This window comes from Talpa occidentalis, unplaced genomic scaffold (genome assembly GCF_014898055.3).
Source record: "Talpa occidentalis isolate TD23 unplaced genomic scaffold, MPIMG_talOcc4v2.1 talOcc4.7, whole genome shotgun sequence".
Taxonomy (NCBI): Eukaryota; Metazoa; Chordata; class Mammalia; order Eulipotyphla; family Talpidae; genus Talpa; species Talpa occidentalis.
The window spans coordinates 91113669-91129804 of NW_023605083.1; the positions used below are offsets into that span (position 1 = coordinate 91113669).

General features: G+C 54.7%; 3 protein-coding genes across 7 annotated transcripts; all 3 read left to right on the forward strand.

The window, feature by feature from the left end:
- The first annotated feature begins 211 nt into the window (after window positions 1-211).
- RNASEK (ribonuclease K) lies at window positions 212-1977 on the forward strand. The gene is made up of 3 exons (XM_037493628.2): window positions 212-447; window positions 1154-1230; window positions 1627-1977. The coding sequence occupies exons 1-3, from the start codon at window positions 370-372 to the stop codon at window positions 1766-1768; spliced, it is 297 nt and encodes a 98-aa protein (XP_037349525.1). The 5' UTR covers window positions 212-369; the 3' UTR covers window positions 1769-1977.
- A 136-nt stretch (window positions 1978-2113) lies between these two features.
- CUNH17orf49 (chromosome unknown C17orf49 homolog) lies at window positions 2114-4935 on the forward strand. Of its 5 annotated transcripts, none has more exons than XM_037493623.2 (6): window positions 2118-2315; window positions 2504-2598; window positions 3197-3298; window positions 3949-4139; window positions 4344-4448; window positions 4670-4935. In XM_037493623.2, the coding sequence occupies exons 1-6, from the start codon at window positions 2295-2297 to the stop codon at window positions 4732-4734; spliced, it is 579 nt and encodes a 192-aa protein (XP_037349520.1). In that variant the 5' UTR covers window positions 2118-2294; the 3' UTR covers window positions 4735-4935. The 5 variants fall into 5 exon arrangements, with proteins under 5 accessions (XP_054545163.1, XP_037349523.1, XP_037349524.1 ...); XM_037493625.2 differs by having other exon boundaries at window positions 4674-4935; XM_054689188.1 differs by lacking the exon at window positions 4344-4448 and having other exon boundaries at window positions 2114-2315.
- A 5517-nt stretch (window positions 4936-10452) lies between these two features.
- On the forward strand, window positions 10453-14679 carry BCL6B (BCL6B transcription repressor). The gene is made up of 9 exons (XM_037493805.1): window positions 10453-10496; window positions 11002-11192; window positions 11438-11659; window positions 11772-12149; window positions 12455-12579; window positions 13143-13307; window positions 13403-13533; window positions 13639-13776; window positions 14155-14679. The coding sequence occupies exons 2-9, from the start codon at window positions 11014-11016 to the stop codon at window positions 14269-14271; spliced, it is 1455 nt and encodes a 484-aa protein (XP_037349702.1). The 5' UTR covers window positions 10453-10496; window positions 11002-11013; the 3' UTR covers window positions 14272-14679.
- Window positions 14680-16136: the final 1457 nt, after the last annotated feature.

Below are 16136 nucleotides of genomic sequence, written 5' to 3' on the forward strand. Positions count from 1 at the left end.
TCCTCCATTCCAACCTGGAAAGGCGGAGACAAGGAAATGGAGGCCCTCGCTACCGCAATACTCACGCCCAAATACAAAGATCAGTGAGAGAGTTCCAGAGGAACTGCTTCGGTTTCAGATACCTCCTTCTCCCACCCAAGTCCCAACAGGACCCGGAGGCGTCCAGCGTTCTCTACCTGGGGCCTCCCCTCTACCCCCAACACAATGGTTGGGTCCAGAGGCCCCGCCCCCTCGGCAGCCCTTGGCGCTCTCAGTCCTCAGCCCTGCGAGCCCGTAAATCCAATTCGCTCATCCCGGGAGGACCCGGGCCTTCCTGTCACCGTTTTTCCATTCTACCCACATCTGGGCGATCCCCCGACTTTCTTCTCCATGGCGTCGCTTCTGTGCTGTGGGCCCAAACTGGCCGCCTGCGGTATCGTCCTCAGCGCCTGGGGAGTGATCATGTTGGTGAGGGGACTGCCCGGCGAGAACCGGAGAGGGCCGGAGGGGCTTGGGCGTTGGAGGGCTGGAAGGCTAGCAGACTCCAGGCCTTAGAAAGCAGTAGGCAGGTTGGAGGGGCTGGTGATTGCCGCTGGAGAACGAGACAGATCTGATATTAAGAAATGGGGAACTAGAACGGGGCGGAAGGGACGAAGGTGGTGCTGGGGCCTGAAACTGGATTCTGGGCTTGTAAATATGAAGGTCCCACCTCCATGCCCAACGTACGAGGAAGAGGAGCTGGGTTCTTGAGAGATGCTTGAGCTGCATGGAAGGCAGGGGGGAAGTGAGGGACGTGTTCCCGAAATGGGTAGCTGAGGCCTCGTTTCCCCGGGACTCTATCGGCTCCCACTCCAGCAAGAAATAATATTAAGTGCCGACCTCTCTGACTCCTTCCGCCATGTCCCGTGATAACCACGCTTCTGGAGCGGAGGCTAATCTGGATTCCTCAATTTCTCACTATTCCTGCCCTTGCCGTGTCGTTTCTTTGTCATCACCTCACGCCTTATTCCAGGTGACTGAGTCCGAATCCAGCAACAACCACCCCAATCCCAGTTCATTCTGGTACTTCTTAAGTCCAGTTGTTGTGGCAACAGTATAAGAGGGAGTTGTTTAGGTAGTGACCTAGATTCACCTAGGTGACTAAGTTCAACAACCTACCAATCCCCCTTTTCAGATAATGCTTGGGATCTTTTTCAATGTCCATTCCGCTGTACTAATTGAGGACGTCCCCTTCACGGAGAAAGATTTTGAGTGAGTATGCAGGTGGGGAGGCATATGCTGAGGACAAGTGGCAAGTCACCGCATCTTGGTGGGAATTTTGAGCACGAAGTTACAGAAGGCTGAAAGCCTGGGGCCCGCCGTGGCTAAGGAACTGGGTACAGAGAGCTGCTCTATTTACCATAATTAGGCGCGGTCTTGGGAGTCAGACCTCAGCAATCCTCCTAAATCCACAGCTTTAGGTGCGTCCTCTAAGGTATTTGACTTCTCAGTGCCACAATCCACCTCTGCAAAGTGGATTCTATAACAGAACTCAGAGCCCCACAGGGGTGTGAATATTAGTAAACGTGCTTAGTAAATGATGGCTCAGTAAACGATGGCTGCTGTTTAATGTTTCTGACACTTCTCTGCCTAATTCCCGCCCCTTAGGAATGGCCCCAAGAGCATATACGACCTTTACGAGCAAGTCAGCTACAACTGTTTCATCGCCGCGGGCCTTTACCTCCTCCTCGGAGGCTTCTCTTTTTGCCAAGTTCGACTCAATAAGCGCAAGGAATACATGGTGCGCTAGAGCATGGTCACGTTTTCCCTCTTCAGTCCCTTCCTCTATTTAAAGACTCCCCACCCTCACTGTCCCTAACCCCAACTCCGCGGGACTGGATTTCCCTGGCGAGAGACTGAATCCCTATTCTCCACTCTGACACCGACCCCGGGAAGGAGGCTGGGGCCTTGTCCGGTACCACAATAAAGAGATACTGCTCTCTTAAGTCTTGTGTCAGTGCTTGAAGGGGAAGGGGGGTCGGGTCGAGGCTTGGAAATCCGCCCCGTAACCGGGAGACTCGACCCCTGGACGGAAGTGGAGTGAAGCCGGGCCGGAAGTGAGGCGGTTTCTTCCACTCATTCCTAGTGTGCGCGGAGGCGGCTTCGGTGACTGCGACTGGCGAGGCTGTGCGCGGCCGAGCTTGAGCCAATCAGCTGCGAGGAGGGGCGGGACTTCCTGCGCGGGAGTCGGAGTGGTTCTGTCGCCTGGCTCTCCGTGGTCCCGGCTCGCGTGGTGGCGGCGGCGGCAGCGTCTCCGTGAGGAGGCGCGCGGGGACATGACGTCAGCGTCCACAAAGGTTCGACCTCCCTCGCGGACAGCGCTCCCTGGCGGCCACGGGAGAGCGGGCCCCCCCGGTTGGCTCCCGGCTCTTCCGCCCCGGGCGGGGGGCGGGCGGGAGCGGAGCCTGGGGTGGGGCTAGGGATTCCGGGCGGGACGGCGTGGGGGGTGTGCGCCGGCCCTCCCTTAATGCTGCTCCGCCCCCAGGTCGGAGAGATATTCTCCGCGGCTGGCGCCGCCTTCACGAAGCTCGGGGAGCTGACGATGCAGCTGCATCCCGTGGCCGACTCTTCCCCCGCGGGGTACGTGATCCCGGGCTGGGACGTGGAGGCTGAGAGCCGACGCTTGGACTCGATCACAGACATGGACACTTTCTAGGGCAGGGACAGATGTTAGTTTCCCCTTTTACCTGGTGCAGCAGAGTAGGTGTTAATAAATGATTGTTGAATGAATGAATGACATTGAGAACACTGGCTCACTGCACGGAATCATTAAACCGCTCTATCCTGCTGCGAACCAGCAGACCACAATCACTACTACCCAACCACCCCAAATCATATATGGAATTCCCTCAACTGCTGCAGCTATGTTCAGGGGTTCTGTTCATAAGACGCCCACTTGTTGAATTGGCTTCAGTGGACTGTTTACAGCAGCTGTTCCACGTTGATGGGGGAGGACTCGAAGGAAGGTGGTGGTAGTTGCAATATGATGTGGTTGAGTGTCCTCAGGGTTCCCACGGGGCCCTAAGAGTTTCTTTTTTCCTAGGGAAGACCTCTATGGATTCGTGGAAGGGACCCCAGAGATTGGGGGGAGGAGGCTGGTTGCTGTGGCATGCTTAGCCTTTGGGCTGGCTCCACACCTCTCCTTCCACTTTGCTATCCCCCTTTCCCCTCCTGACAGTGCCAAGTGGACGGAGACGGAGATAGAGATGCTGAGGGCTGCTGTGAAGCGATTTGGGGACGATCTTAATCACATCAGCTGTGTCATCAAGGAACGGACAGTGTGAGGGAGGGTTGGCTGGCAGAGAAAGGGGAGGGGGGTAGCTTTTTCCCTCCAAACCCATTGTTGCATCTTCCTCAGAAGTCCCCACTCAACATCTCTCTGTTGCTAGTTTTGTTAGCATCTCCTTGAGTGCTGAAAAACTATTTAATGGCCATAATTGGTAAGACGTAACCAAAATGCTATGGTAACAGAACCTTCCACTATCCTGGGTTGCCTGAGATAATCCTTTACTGTGATATGGGAGTTCCCTAGTTATTTATATAGATCTTTGGAGACCATAGCAGTGAGTCCAGGGATGCTGTGATTTTTTAATTAGCTGATCAGGATATACTAAGTTTCAGTCTGCCGGTAGAACACCAGTGTTTACCTGGTCGCCTTCCTTATCCATATATCTCTCCCCAAAGAGAATAAGGATGTGGGCTTTTCCCGCCACTCAGTTCAGGGACTCTACTCTTCACACTCCAACTGCTCTAAGTGAGTACAGAGCTTCAGGAAAAACAGTCCTATCAAAGGGGTAGGGCCCAAAGCTGGACTCTTATTAGAGGCTCCCCGGTATTCCTTCTGAGTGGTCCATTACTCCTGCCCCTCCCCTCCCTTCTTCCCTCAGCCTTTCCGAGGACTCGTTTCCTAACCTGGTATCCTCTCTTCAGGGCTCAGATAAAGGCCACCGTGAAGCGCAAGGTATATGAAGACTCTGGCATACCCCTTCCAGCTGAGTCACCCAAGAAAGGGCCCAAGAAGGTGGCATCTGGTGTCTTGTCACCGCCTCCAGCGGCCCCTCCACCCAGCAGCTCCAGTGTCCCTGAGGCTGGGGCCCCCCCCATAAAGAAACAGAAGGCTGGTGAGGCCTGTGGAGTTGCTGCCTAGGGGTCAGAGTCCTGTCTGAGGTTCAGTGAGACCATTGGATGTGGGTCAAAGGGCAGATCTCTTCTTCTATTAGTGAAGGTTCCCGAGGGGCTGGGGTGCAGGAGGGAGAGCTCAAAGCCTTGGGAGACTGGGGGGCAGTCAGGGAACCTAGAACCTAGCTTATGCCCCCTGCCCTCAGATGTGACACTCAGTGCTCTGAATGACTCGGACGGCAACAGTGACCTGGTGGATATTGAAGGACTAGGAGAAACTCCTCCAGCCAAGAAACTCAACTTCGACCAGGGTAGGAGTCCTCCTCCCCCTACACCAGCTAAAGGGGCAGGAGAAGCAGCGCTCACTTGGATGGAAAGGGAGGGTCTCGGCAGGACACACCACCCTGTACAGGGACTTTGGAAGAGAAGCTTCTCACACACAGTGCAGGCGGTCAGGTCAGGAGGGCGCGAATGCTTTGGGAAACGTACTTTGGGCTTGCTCCATCTCTGTGCCTTTTACTTCCTGTTCCAGACAGCCTGACCCTGGATTCTGGCCTTCTCGTGACCTCCACTGACCCTCCGCTACTCTCTCGATGAACCTTCCATCTCTGACCCCTCTCACAGTTCACCCTGGACCTGTGGATCGCCTGGGACTCTGAGCAAGGCCTGTGTGAGAGGGTCGAAAGGTTGCTGGGGCTGTCGTCCTCGCTGTTCCCTGTACGAGTGTCTACCGTCAAACCCATTGACTTCCATCTGATGGACATTTTTATACAGAAAACAATAAAGATTTCCCTCTCAGCTTGGTGCCTGCAGCCTAACATTACTGGAGTGCCTATGTGGTTCCCTCTCTCCCTCGCTTTCAGGGGCTCAGCCCCTTGTGGGCAGATCTCACCATCCTGCCTGGAGCAGCACAGCCAGTATTGGCAGACTCTCTTCCCAGTGCCAATATTTCTGTGCTGCTAGAGCCAGGGAAGCTGGGTATGGGCAGCAAAGAACCGACTTTGCTCTCTGGAGGCAGAACTTATTCCCAGGGACTCTGGCAATTCCTGAGATTACCCTGGGGGTTTTAGGGAGACCCAGTGTACTCACACCTCCCTCTGCCGCCACTCTGCAACCTTGCAAGAAGTTTGCCACAAGGCCCCAGATGTTTTTGTGCTGCTTCTGCAGGGTGGCCTGTCGGGGCCAAGGTTCATCGGTGCCTCCCCCACCCTCGCTCTAACACCACAGTGTGGTTTGGACGTGGCCACAGTGCCGTACAAACCACAGTGTGCTGCTGGGGCGGGAGCAGGACTTGGGTGGGTGGAGAGGAAGGGAGCACAAGACTGTTGTGGAGACCCCATCACCAAGGCAGACCAGGCTTAAAAGGCAAACATGACCCTGAGAAGGGTTGGGGGAAGTAAGAAACCAGGGCTAGAAGCTGAGCAGGAGGGAGAGGGGCCTATGAGGTGAGCCCTCAGTATAAGACCTAAACCATCTTCCTCTGTAGGAACTCCACTCAGGGAATCCCTAGGGTGGGGTGAGAGGCGGAGGAAATAGGGAATGACTGGGGGGGACCAACACTGCCTCCCGACTCAGCAAGGGCAGGGACCCACGACTTCCTGCTTTTGTTCCTCCCTCCCTGGGTCAGAACCCAAGAGAAAGCTAGGAGAGACAGAAGGCCAAGGACAGCAGAGTTGGGAGTTGGCAGTCCAGAGGTGGTGGGGCCGGAACATGGTTGGGAGAGGGGGGCCGGAAGTTGCCCTGGGCCCTGGGCCTGCCACAAGATGGAGGCCAAAGGCAGGAAATGGAGGCCAGGGGGAAAGGGGAGCAGCAGGACCCAAAGAGAGGGCCATCTGGACCTGGGGTCCAGGTAGTCAACTTCCAATACTGTTCCCACTGTCCTTGCCCCCAGGACCCAAGACCCACCCCGCTTGCAACAAGCCCCACCAGCCCATCCACCAGGCTGAGGAAGGTGGGCCCACCCCCAGAGAGCCACGTTGAAACTGAGACAAACATGCCTCTCCCCACCCCCACCCTAGGCCTTCCCTCAGCCTTTTTCTCCTGTCCAGGACTTAATTTTTTAAAAAATGCCCCCCCCCCAGAAAGCAAAATCCAAGGGCCAAAATCCTTTCTGCAAATCAAGATAATATCCTCTAAAACCCAAGAGTTATCCTCCCACTTCTACCACCACCCCCCTTCCGACACACCCCCAAAACTCTTAGCAATCAAATAGATGGTGGGTATAAGCAGTCTTTTTAGGCCCGGAGGAATGCCAGACCCCCTCCCTCCAGACCCCTATTTACCCTGCCAAGTCCTCTGCTCCTCATTCCACCCACCATAGCCCCCAAATTGAACAGCTGCCCCCAGCAACCATCCTCGGCAGAGCCTTTGTGGGGGTGAAACAAATCAAACACGATACTAACGACTGGTGATGTTGGGGGGCCCTCTGGACTCAGTCTTTGGTTTCCATCTGGGGGACTGCAGTTTAGGGGCATAAGATAAAGCCTTGCCAATCATCCCCCCACTTCCAAGGCTGACAAAGCCCAACCCCACCCCAACACGCACCTCCAAACCTCCCCCCCAACCGCCACGTCTCTCCTGAAAACAGGGGACACTTTCCTCCCGACTTACCTCAGCTACTCTCCCCTGAGATCCTGGTTCCCTATTTTGAAGGGAGCAAAATTTGGGGTTCAGCCCTCACATTTGGGGTGCAGGAGAAAGGAGCCACCCCAGTCGCACCGCTGGCCTCCTTCCTCTCGGCTGGCTCAGGGAGTGAGGAGTGCCCTAAGGATAGGGGACCCCCATAAGAGAACTCAGGAGGGGGTTCCTCCACTCCCAGTCAGAATTGGGGACACCCCCCAAAACTCGTCCCAGCCCATCCGTCTCCAACTCGGCGGGAGAGGCAGCTGCAATGCCCCAGTCAGATTCCCCCAACACTACATTCCTCACCCCATCTAGAGGGGTCCTGGGGCCCCCAAAAAATCCCCAAAAAATCTAGGATGTTGGCAGAACAGTCCTGGACTAGCTCCCCAAATTTGGGGTCCTCAGATACCCCCGTTTTTTCAGGAAAATTCCGTCTTTCGCCTGCCTCCCGCCAGCCCTGCTCTGTCCCGATGCCAATTTTGGAAGTCACTCCCTCCTTCCTCCTCCCCGTCTCTCCAGGCCCCCCCGCTCGGGGGCTAGGGTCCAGGACACCTGGCTTCCAGACCCGGGGGACACTCCTCGAGGGTCTAGGGGCCAGGAGGTCAAACTCATAGCCCCAGTCTTGGGGAAGCAGGAAAGCCCGATCCTCCCTTCCCCTCCCCCCTGGCTGGTCTCCGTGGTGGTTTAGGAAAGCCTGGAGGATTGGAATCTGCCATTGCTGTTGCACAGGCAGGTTTTTTTTCCTTGGGTTGGGGGGGTGGGCGGTGGGAGGGAGAGAGGGGAGGAGAGCCGAAGAGAACCGGGACCCAGGAGAGCAGAGCCGGCCTGGCTTACCCCCTAGCCCCTGCTGCGGTGGGGAACCCCTCCCCCCCACAGTCTTACTCTCACTCCCAGTCCTGTCTTGCTTTCTGTTTGGGGATCTTATCCTAGAAAATTAGGGTACAACAATCACCTCCTTGCACCCCACCACCACCTCTGCAGCATAGCCCTGGTCTGCGTGTTTACCACAAGACATTCCATTTTCTCCCACCTTCCCCAAAACTGAGGTGGGCTCCCTTAAGAAATTGGGGTTTAGAGTCTAAAACCATCTTTTCTTCCTCAGATATATGCAGATCACATAGAAATAAGAAGCGATAATATCCCTTTTCAAATTTCTTCCTACAAGCCCTGGACTCCTTTGGGGTTCACTGAAAAAGATTTCTAGAATCTGAAGTCAGAGGGTACCATAAGCAAAAGACACCCCAAACCAGCATTGAGGTGAACCCCCAAATTAGTCCCACCTTATGACCCATCCCTCAGACTCACCAAATGTACCCAGAGTGACAAGACACCCCAAAAGTTTACTCTCCTACCCTGAGAACCCTTACCTTGTTTCTCCCGCTAGAAAAAGCTCCCTGGCTACCTCTGTATACACAGAAATCACCCTTACTTGCCACAACATTCAAAAATTAAACTGTGCTTCCCTTCAATGACCCACAATTACAAAAGGACCTCAAACTTGCTCCCAGATTCCTATTATGTTCCATCTCAAGCTAATTTCCAAAAGCTCCAAATTGAATTTCATGTGGTCCAAAATCTAATCCAAGTCTGGACACTTATATGGCACCCAAAACACACAGCACCCCAAAATCAGCATGAACTCTCTATTTGGAATCAAAATGTCCATATGCATCAACGACTATGAATCCCCAAAGCAAAACCGTCATCTACCCTCCAAAGAACAACTAGCAGTTTCTCCCAGTATTCCAGGATGACAAGGATGGGTACTTGTGAGCATCAGAGCCCCCTGAATGAATGTAGCTTCAAAATCAGCTCCATGCCTCAAACTTACCACTGGCCCTCAAGTCTGAAGGCAGCCTCCAGTGTCCAGAACAATCAAACTATCTCAAAACCCCATAATAAACATGCACCCCACAAGTGACCAGATAACAAAACCCACTCCAGCCTGATACCAAAGGGAGTCCCCCCCCTCCTCCAACTCCCACCTCCAAGCTGGGCAGACACCAAAGTAACCCTCACATGCCAAAACCACCTCACCCGCCTGAACCTCTAGTGGTCCCCAGTTCCCCAGCAGTTCCTCCACTCAAATAAAGACACCCTCAGATCTGAAGGAGAGGGTCCCAGGCCTGGATGTGCAGCTCCATGGGTCATGGCCAGTCATTCCTGGGCAACGGTAGGCCCTGAGCCCAAATGCAAAGAGTCCCTGCTTTGCAGCTGGGCTCACTCTGGTCTGCCTTCTCCAGATGAACCTTGGACTCCCCTCAAAATCTCCCCCAAACAAAACATGAAGGTATGGCCCATTCCTCCCTCTCTCCAGGATCAGGGACTTAAAATTAGGTGTTTCTCCCTTTTTTTCACCCTGGAAACTCTGCCTGGTATTTCCCCCCCTTTGCTTTGTTTACCCCACCCAACTTTCATACTAATGTTCATTAGAAATTCACCTCTAAAGACACGTGGATAATCACGTCCAGCTTAATTACAAAACAAAGTCCTGAGCGCACACCCGGCTCCTTGTCCCACCCATTTCCCTTGCTCCCGAAGCCCGGGGATTTCTCACCACAGGTAGAAACCCCAGCCTCAGAGAAATTCCCTTCTGTCCCCCCACGCTCCCTCCCTCTGCCCAGCTCTAGTCCCCTCCTAGAAGACAGAGGGACAAAAGAAAACAGCGCAAAGGGAAGAGGATGAAGGTTCCAGCCGCCCAGACCAAATCGACCAAATCAATGCCGCGCCGGGGTGAGCGGACCCCCAGGCGAGTAAAAAAAAAAAAAAAAAAAAAAAACCACTGGGCGAGGCGAGGCTGGTGCTCGTCCGCCCCCTCGTGGAAGAAGCCTGACATTGCCGAGGGTTGCCTACTTGCCGCGCCGGACCCCGGCGTCCCGCCAGCCTCGGAGCGTAGCCGACCGGCGGGTGCCCAAGGCCCTAGTGAGCTGGGATTGGGAAAGGGCGAGCGGGCTTTGGGCAGGAGTCTGTCCCCCTGGATCCCTAAAAGGATTCAGAAGAGAGTCGGGAGCGAGAGTCCGACGACTAGGTCTCCAGAGCGTCTGTCGGCCCCCCACCCGGGGCTTTCCCCACCTCCTCGGGGGGAAGCAGCTGCCGGAGCCGTCCGGTCGCAGGACAATGGAAGGAAACCAACTAGAAATCATATCCGCCCCCTCCCAACCCCGCCCGGCCAGAGCCCCCCTTTTTGTGGGCATGGCTAGAAGAGGCTGTCATTCACACCACACCCTCCGGCTCGCTGGGACCCCACCGGAGCCCACTAACACCTCTCCAAACCTGGTGCCTCGTTGGGGTCCCCTTCACTTGCCTTAATACAGTGCACTGGAAAGGGGAGTTCTGCTGTATTCACTCTCGGGTTCCTAGCACCCCCTTCCAAAAGCCAACACACCAATTTTCTCTGTCCCGGGCCCTCCGACGACCCAGGTCACCCATTTTTGCAATCTCCATATCCCAACCTCCGCCCCAACTCCAATATGCCATTATCGGTTCCAATTTCAGGGGCCCAAGACCCTGTACATTACGACCACCCAGCGTTTCTGAGGTCCCGCCCTGGAGCCGGAGACCCCGCCCCGGGCTCGCCATCTGGAGAGCGAGGGAGGAAGGAAGGATACAGACCCAGGCGTTCACCCCACCTCCACCCCCGCCCCCGACATCCCGGCCAGATAAAGGAGCCGAGGCCGGGAGGGGAGCGAGACCCCGCCCCCCTTGAGAACAGGAGCCGCAGCCCCTGCAGGACGGGGGTAAGAAGAGAGACCGAGGGTGTCAGACTGCCAGGTCCCGAGAGGGGTTGGGGTTGGCGATGGGGGCAAGGCAGGCCCGGAGGTCGGGCTAACCCAGGGGTCTGAGCCCAGGCAGGTTCGGGAGCTTTGATCGGGGTGGGCGGGGAGGTGGACCGCTCGTCGTCGGAGTCTCCAGGCCGGCCCGACAGCTGAGCCGCAGGCCGGCGCGCTGCGAAGCAGGGGTGTGGGGACGCCGAAGAGGCGCTGGGAGCGGCCCGACTCCCACGCTAGCAGTCGACGCCAGCGTGTGGGAACCTTCAACTAGCTTTTCGCGCTGCGGAATCTGGTGCAGGAAAGCGAGGGATGGTGCGATCGAGGGCAGGATGACATGATGAATTAAAGGAGACCGGGTGAGACGGGGCCGGGGGCCTTGACTCCAGCTGCAACCTCAGGAGGAAAAGGAAGGGAACTGCGGAGACAGCTTAGGACTGCCTGGACCCCTGAGTCCTCTCCTTGGAACCCGCAGGCCTGCGCCGCTATGGGCTCCACCGCCGCCCGGGAGGGCGCGCTGGGCTACGTCCGCGAGTTCACGCGCCACTCCTCCGACGTGCTCGGCAACCTGAACGAGCTGCGCCTGCGCGGGATCCTCACTGACGTCACGCTGCTGGTTGGCGGGCAACCCCTTCGAGCTCACAAGGCTGTCCTTATCGCCTGCAGGTTCGAGGGGTGGCTCCTGGGGTGGGTGGGACCCAAATGGAAAAAGGACGGAGCCAGAAGGTCTTTGGAAGGGAATCCAAAGCCAAGCCTTCCAGAGACTTGAGGTGGAGCCTTCAGGAATTGGCGAGGGAATAGTAGCAGGAGGAGGGGCTTCTATGGGGCGGAGCTGTGTACAGTGGTGCACTTTCCAGTGGTTCCCCCCCCCACCCCCAGCCCCTAACATGACCTGTCTGCTCTCTCCCCAGTGGATTCTTCTATTCTATTTTCCGAGGCCGTGCAGGAGTGGGTGTCGATGTGCTCTCCCTGCCGGGGGGACCCGAAGCCGGAGGCTTTGCTCCTCTCCTGGACTTCATGTACACTTCACGCCTACGCCTCTCTCCCGCCACTGCACCTGCGGTCCTTGCAGCAGCCACCTACTTGCAGATGGAACATGTGGTCCAGGCATGCCACCGCTTCATCCAGGCCAGGTGAGGGAAAGAGACAGCATTCGGTGTTTTCCATGGGTGAGATGGCATCCGGGTGTCCAGGGCAGAGGTCAAGATTAGGATATAGTACTAATGTCCATCACACTTTTCCCAGCTATGAACCTCTGGGCATCTCACTGCGGCCCCTGGAGGCAGAACCCCCTAGGCCACCAACGGCCCCTCCACCAGGCAGTCCCAGGCGCTCGGAAGGCAACCCAGACCCACCTACTGAGTCTCGAAGCTGCAGTCAAGGCTCCCCCGGTCCAGGTAGCCCAGACCCCAAGGCCTGCAACTGGAAAAAGTACAAGTTCATCGTGCTAAATTCTCAGGCCTCCCAAGCAGGGGGTCTGGCTGGGGAGAGGAGTTCTGGTCAACTTTGCCCCCAAGCTAGGCTCCCCAGTGGAGATGAGGCCTGCAGCAGCAGCAGCAGCAGTAGCAGCAGCAGCAGCAGCAGCAGCAGTGAAGATGGACCAATTCCTGGTCCCCAGACCAGGTACAGAAACTGGAACCCCAAATATCTTTAGAGGCTAGCCTCAGCTAGGAGGCACAGCTATTGGGCCTGGATGGTTAGGAGCAGGGAGTGAGGGGGTGGGTTTCTTTGACACTAGCCCATATAGGGAGTTGGCTAAAAGCTAGACTTACATACTGGGGTGGGGCGTTGGCAGTCCAGTTGGAAACAGCTCATTGGTCAATATGGCTCACCTCCAAAGAGTAGAATTGGACCCCAGGTTCTCCAGGTGTGTTATTTTCCATATAATCTCTCCTAACCCTTTTATCTGGGCCTTGCTATCTGCCTAGGCTCTCTCCAGCTGCTACCACTGTACAATTCAAATGTGGAGCTTCAGTCAATACCCACCATCTCCTCACAACTCAGGTTCAAGGGGCCAATGGATCACCCTCTGGGCGAGCTCACCCACCACCAGGTAAGAGCCCCTTCTACCTCTAACTTGACTTTTCTCCTTTGGCTGATCAATGTCAGTTTGAGCCAAATGTCCCCAGGAAAGGTCTATTCTAATTACTGCAAATTAAAATGACTGAGGGAACTTTAAAAAAAAAAATCGCATTGCTCAGGAAACACTCCATAGATCAGGAATGTCTGGACTGGAAACTAGGCATCCATATTTTTTTAAAGTTTCCAAAGTGCAGCAAAATTTGGAAGTTTCTGGCCTATTCCCATCCAGGGCTGAGTGGTCAGTCTAGGGCTTGACAGGGCCTCTGGGGCAAACTGTCATCCAGAATGGTGCACGAGAGGAGAAAGAAACAGAAACTTCCAACCACTAGTAGGGACCTCCACCTCACACCACCACTATGAAGAGATCAGCTAGTACTTTGGAGTCAGATCCTGACTTCACCTCTAGCTCACCACTTAACCTGTAAAATGAGTATCCAGATCTTACCAGTAAATTGGAAAGAAGAAAACCTGCTATTGTGGGCTTTGGGGATTCCCTGGTATTCACTGGTTGTCATTACCCATCCCTGTTCCCAGGCTGTGAATTTTTCAGCTGCCAGAACTGTGAGGCCGTGGCCGGGTGCTCATCCCGGCTGGACCCCATGACTCCTGGAGAGCAGGACAAGCCCTACAAGTGTCAACTCTGCAGGTCTGCCTTCCGCTACAAGGGCAACCTCGCCAGTCACCGCACAGTGCACACAGGTAGGGGAGGAGTTGGGGGGGGCGGGGCAGCCCTGGCCTTCATGCCCATAGGTGTCCTGGAGCAGTGCTTAACCCCTCTTCCTTCTTGCCTCCAGGAGAAAAGCCCTACCACTGTTCCATCTGCGGAGCCCGCTTTAACCGGCCCGCTAACTTGAAAACACACAGCCGCATCCATTCCGGAGAGAAGCCCTATAAGTGTGAGACGTGCGGCTCGCGGTTTGTGCAGGTATGGAGTCAGTCTCAGAGCCCGTTCAAGGGCAAATTTATCTTGGGGCGAGGGTTTCTGTGCCCCCGCCCCGAAGGCGCGGTCTGAAGTCTCCTCCCCTCCTAGGTGGCGCATCTGCGCGCGCACGTGCTCATCCACACCGGGGAGAAGCCTTATCCTTGCCCCACCTGCGGGACTCGCTTCCGCCACCTACAGACGCTCAAGAGCCATGTTCGCATCCACACGGGAGAGAAGCCTTACCACGTAAGTGCCCGACTGCCTGGCCTAAAGCTTAGAATTACCTCCCGTTTATCTAGCAGCTGGCCTGACGGTCTATAGATCTTTTCGAAATGGGCAGTGATCTGGAAGAGTCCGTGTGAATAAGGTGGGGTGGGGTATAGGGAGGGGCAGGTGTAGCCTTAGAGTCCTCGACTGGGCACTATGCTGGGGAGGGGCTAACCGATGGAAAAACCTTTGCTGAAGAGGGCTGTACCTGGCTCCTTGGTGTCCCCCTGAGGATTTGAGAGCACGTGAGGACTAAAGGGCTTGTCTTTGGCGGAGAGCTAGGCAATTCGCCTTTGATCCACTCCTGAAAGGTGGTTGTGAATGCGGAGGGAACCTAACCCGGCTGTCCTCCCACAGTGCGACCCCTGTGGCCTGCATTTCCGGCACAAAAGTCAACTGCGGCTGCATCTGCGCCAGAAACACGGAGCTACCACCAACACCAAAGTGCACTACCACATTCTGGGGGGACCCTAGCTGAGTGCCCGCCCAGACCCACTTGCTTCCTGGAGGGACGAAAGCTGCAGACTCAGACCTGGCTTCCCTGTCAGGCTTGGGCATGGGGGTGTGCAAGAGCCCTGCTCCCATCAGAAACTGCCACCACTTTAATTTCTCACTGGGGAGAGCAGGGGTGGCAGATGCCGGCCTAATCTGCCTCTGTTTTGCTGGTCAAAACCTCTTCCCCACAATCAAAATTATTTCTGAGGAGAGCAAGCTAGAGGTTGGGAGAGGGGACAGGCTGGAGGCTTTGTTTCCTTAAGGAAACAGCCCTCCACTCACTCAGATATCTGTAAATATAATTTATTTAGGTCTTTGGGTGGCACCAGGACCTTCATTCTATTGCATTGCCCTCTTCTTTCATGAGTGTGATAGAAGTGACCTGAACACAGACCGTGTGGTCACAGCTCTGCTGGCAGAGACTAGCACTTGGCTGTCTCCTTAGGCTTGAGTGCTTTTTATTATTATTGTCATAACTTTTCTCTTTAGAATTGTTCTTCTATTTGTTTGCTTGTTGGTTTGTTTAAAATGGAGAAAGGGGTTCTCTTTCTTGCCCCTCCAATTCTAGGTCTGGAACCTTTATTTGTTTTTAGGGCAGCTCTGGGAACACATGGGTTTGAGACTGGGTCAGGAACCCTCTCTGGTGTTGTGGGTATTGTAAGTTCTCTAGCAGGCTAGAACTGGATGTAGATTTTTCCCCTCTTCTTCAAGTGTCATAGGAACTTTTATGGTGAGCCTGAAATGGAGGTAAAAATGCCTCCTGGAGCGCAGGGGAGTGCCAGTGTGGATGTGCATCACTCTAAGTGGAGGCTGGCAGTCTCTCCTGCAAGGCAGTCCAGTGTAGTCCCATTAGTCTGGTGACCTAGGTTTGGCTCCTCCGTGTCCATCTATCTTGAAAGAGTCCATTCAGGGGCTTGAGATAAACCCATAATCCTCCCATTGGTCTTGGCATTGAAATGATCCCTCCTTGAGTGTAGGGATCTAAGGTATCAGAGATGATGCAGCCTTTTTTGATTCTACCCAGCCTCTAAGAACGTCATGACCTAAGGGAGACTTATGAAACTCTTTATCTTGACTAAAGAGTAAAGAGACAAGACCTGTCCTTTACTGCAGAGGCGGCTGGGCTTAAATGTTCCTTGGGTTACTATCCTCTATCTACCTGAGACAAACTTCCTTTAGTAGGTTTTTGGACATGTTCTGGCAAGTGTCCAGATTCCAGAAACTTCTTTGCCTGTAGAACTGGTGCTGGGTAACTTGCTTACCTTAGAAAAGATGGGTCTGTGACCTGGTCTTCTCATTACTTCTCTGCTTGGAACCAATGAGTGCACAAGAACATTCCACAGGGGGAGAAAAGGAGCTGAGTTCCATTCTGGGTTTGCTGTAGTTTGGGATTATAGCCTTAGAAGATTTCAAAGGTGATTGGCAGATGACCGAAGGAGCCTTCTAGTTGACCAGGTATCCAGGTAGGATTAAGAGATTGTTTGAGGGGCACAGTCTCTGGTATAGGCCAAGTAGGTAGAAAATTAGGAATGGAGTTGCCTCTTAGCTGGATGGAATGTCTGAAATGTGAGATGATGTTCTAATCCTTGATTTATAATCCTGCCCCAGTTGTCCTGGGGCCTGTTGGATAACAAGCTGGGGGTAGAAGATAAGAAGCACTTTGATTTTGTGGGGTGGAACTTTCTCAAGATGGGTCAGTATTAGTGATGTCACTTGGGGACTGGTATGAAAGCTACTCGTCTCCTTCTTTCCCTCTTACTCCCCACTATAGAATTGAAGAAGAAAGAGAAAACAGAATGAACTATGATTTTTATTTAGCAGATTGGATGGGCAGGTGGAGAGTG

Coding starts and splice junctions, on each gene's coding strand:
- BCL6B (XM_037493805.1), top strand. CDS start 11,014: ATGGGCTCCACCGCCGCCCGGGAGGGCGCGCTGGGCTACGTCCGCGAG. Junction 11,660..11,771: donor CACCGCTTCATCCAGGCCAG/GTGAGGGAAAGA, acceptor CACTTTTCCCAG/CTATGAACCTCTGGGCATCT. Junction 13,777..14,154: donor CGGGAGAGAAGCCTTACCAC/GTAAGTGCCCGA, acceptor GTCCTCCCACAG/TGCGACCCCTGTGGCCTGCA.
- CUNH17orf49 (XM_037493623.2), top strand. CDS start 2,295: ATGACGTCAGCGTCCACAAAG. Junction 2,599..3,196: donor GCCGACTCTTCCCCCGCGGG/GTACGTGATCCC, acceptor CCCTCCTGACAG/TGCCAAGTGGACGGAGACGG. Junction 4,140..4,343: donor CATAAAGAAACAGAAGGCTG/GTGAGGCCTGTG, acceptor CCCTGCCCTCAG/ATGTGACACTCAGTGCTCTG.
- RNASEK (XM_037493628.2), top strand. CDS start 370: ATGGCGTCGCTTCTGTGCTGTGGGCCCAAACTGGCCGCCTGCGGTATC. Junction 448..1,153: donor CCTGGGGAGTGATCATGTTG/GTGAGGGGACTG, acceptor CCCCCTTTTCAG/ATAATGCTTGGGATCTTTTT. Junction 1,231..1,626: donor TTCACGGAGAAAGATTTTGA/GTGAGTATGCAG, acceptor CCCGCCCCTTAG/GAATGGCCCCAAGAGCATAT.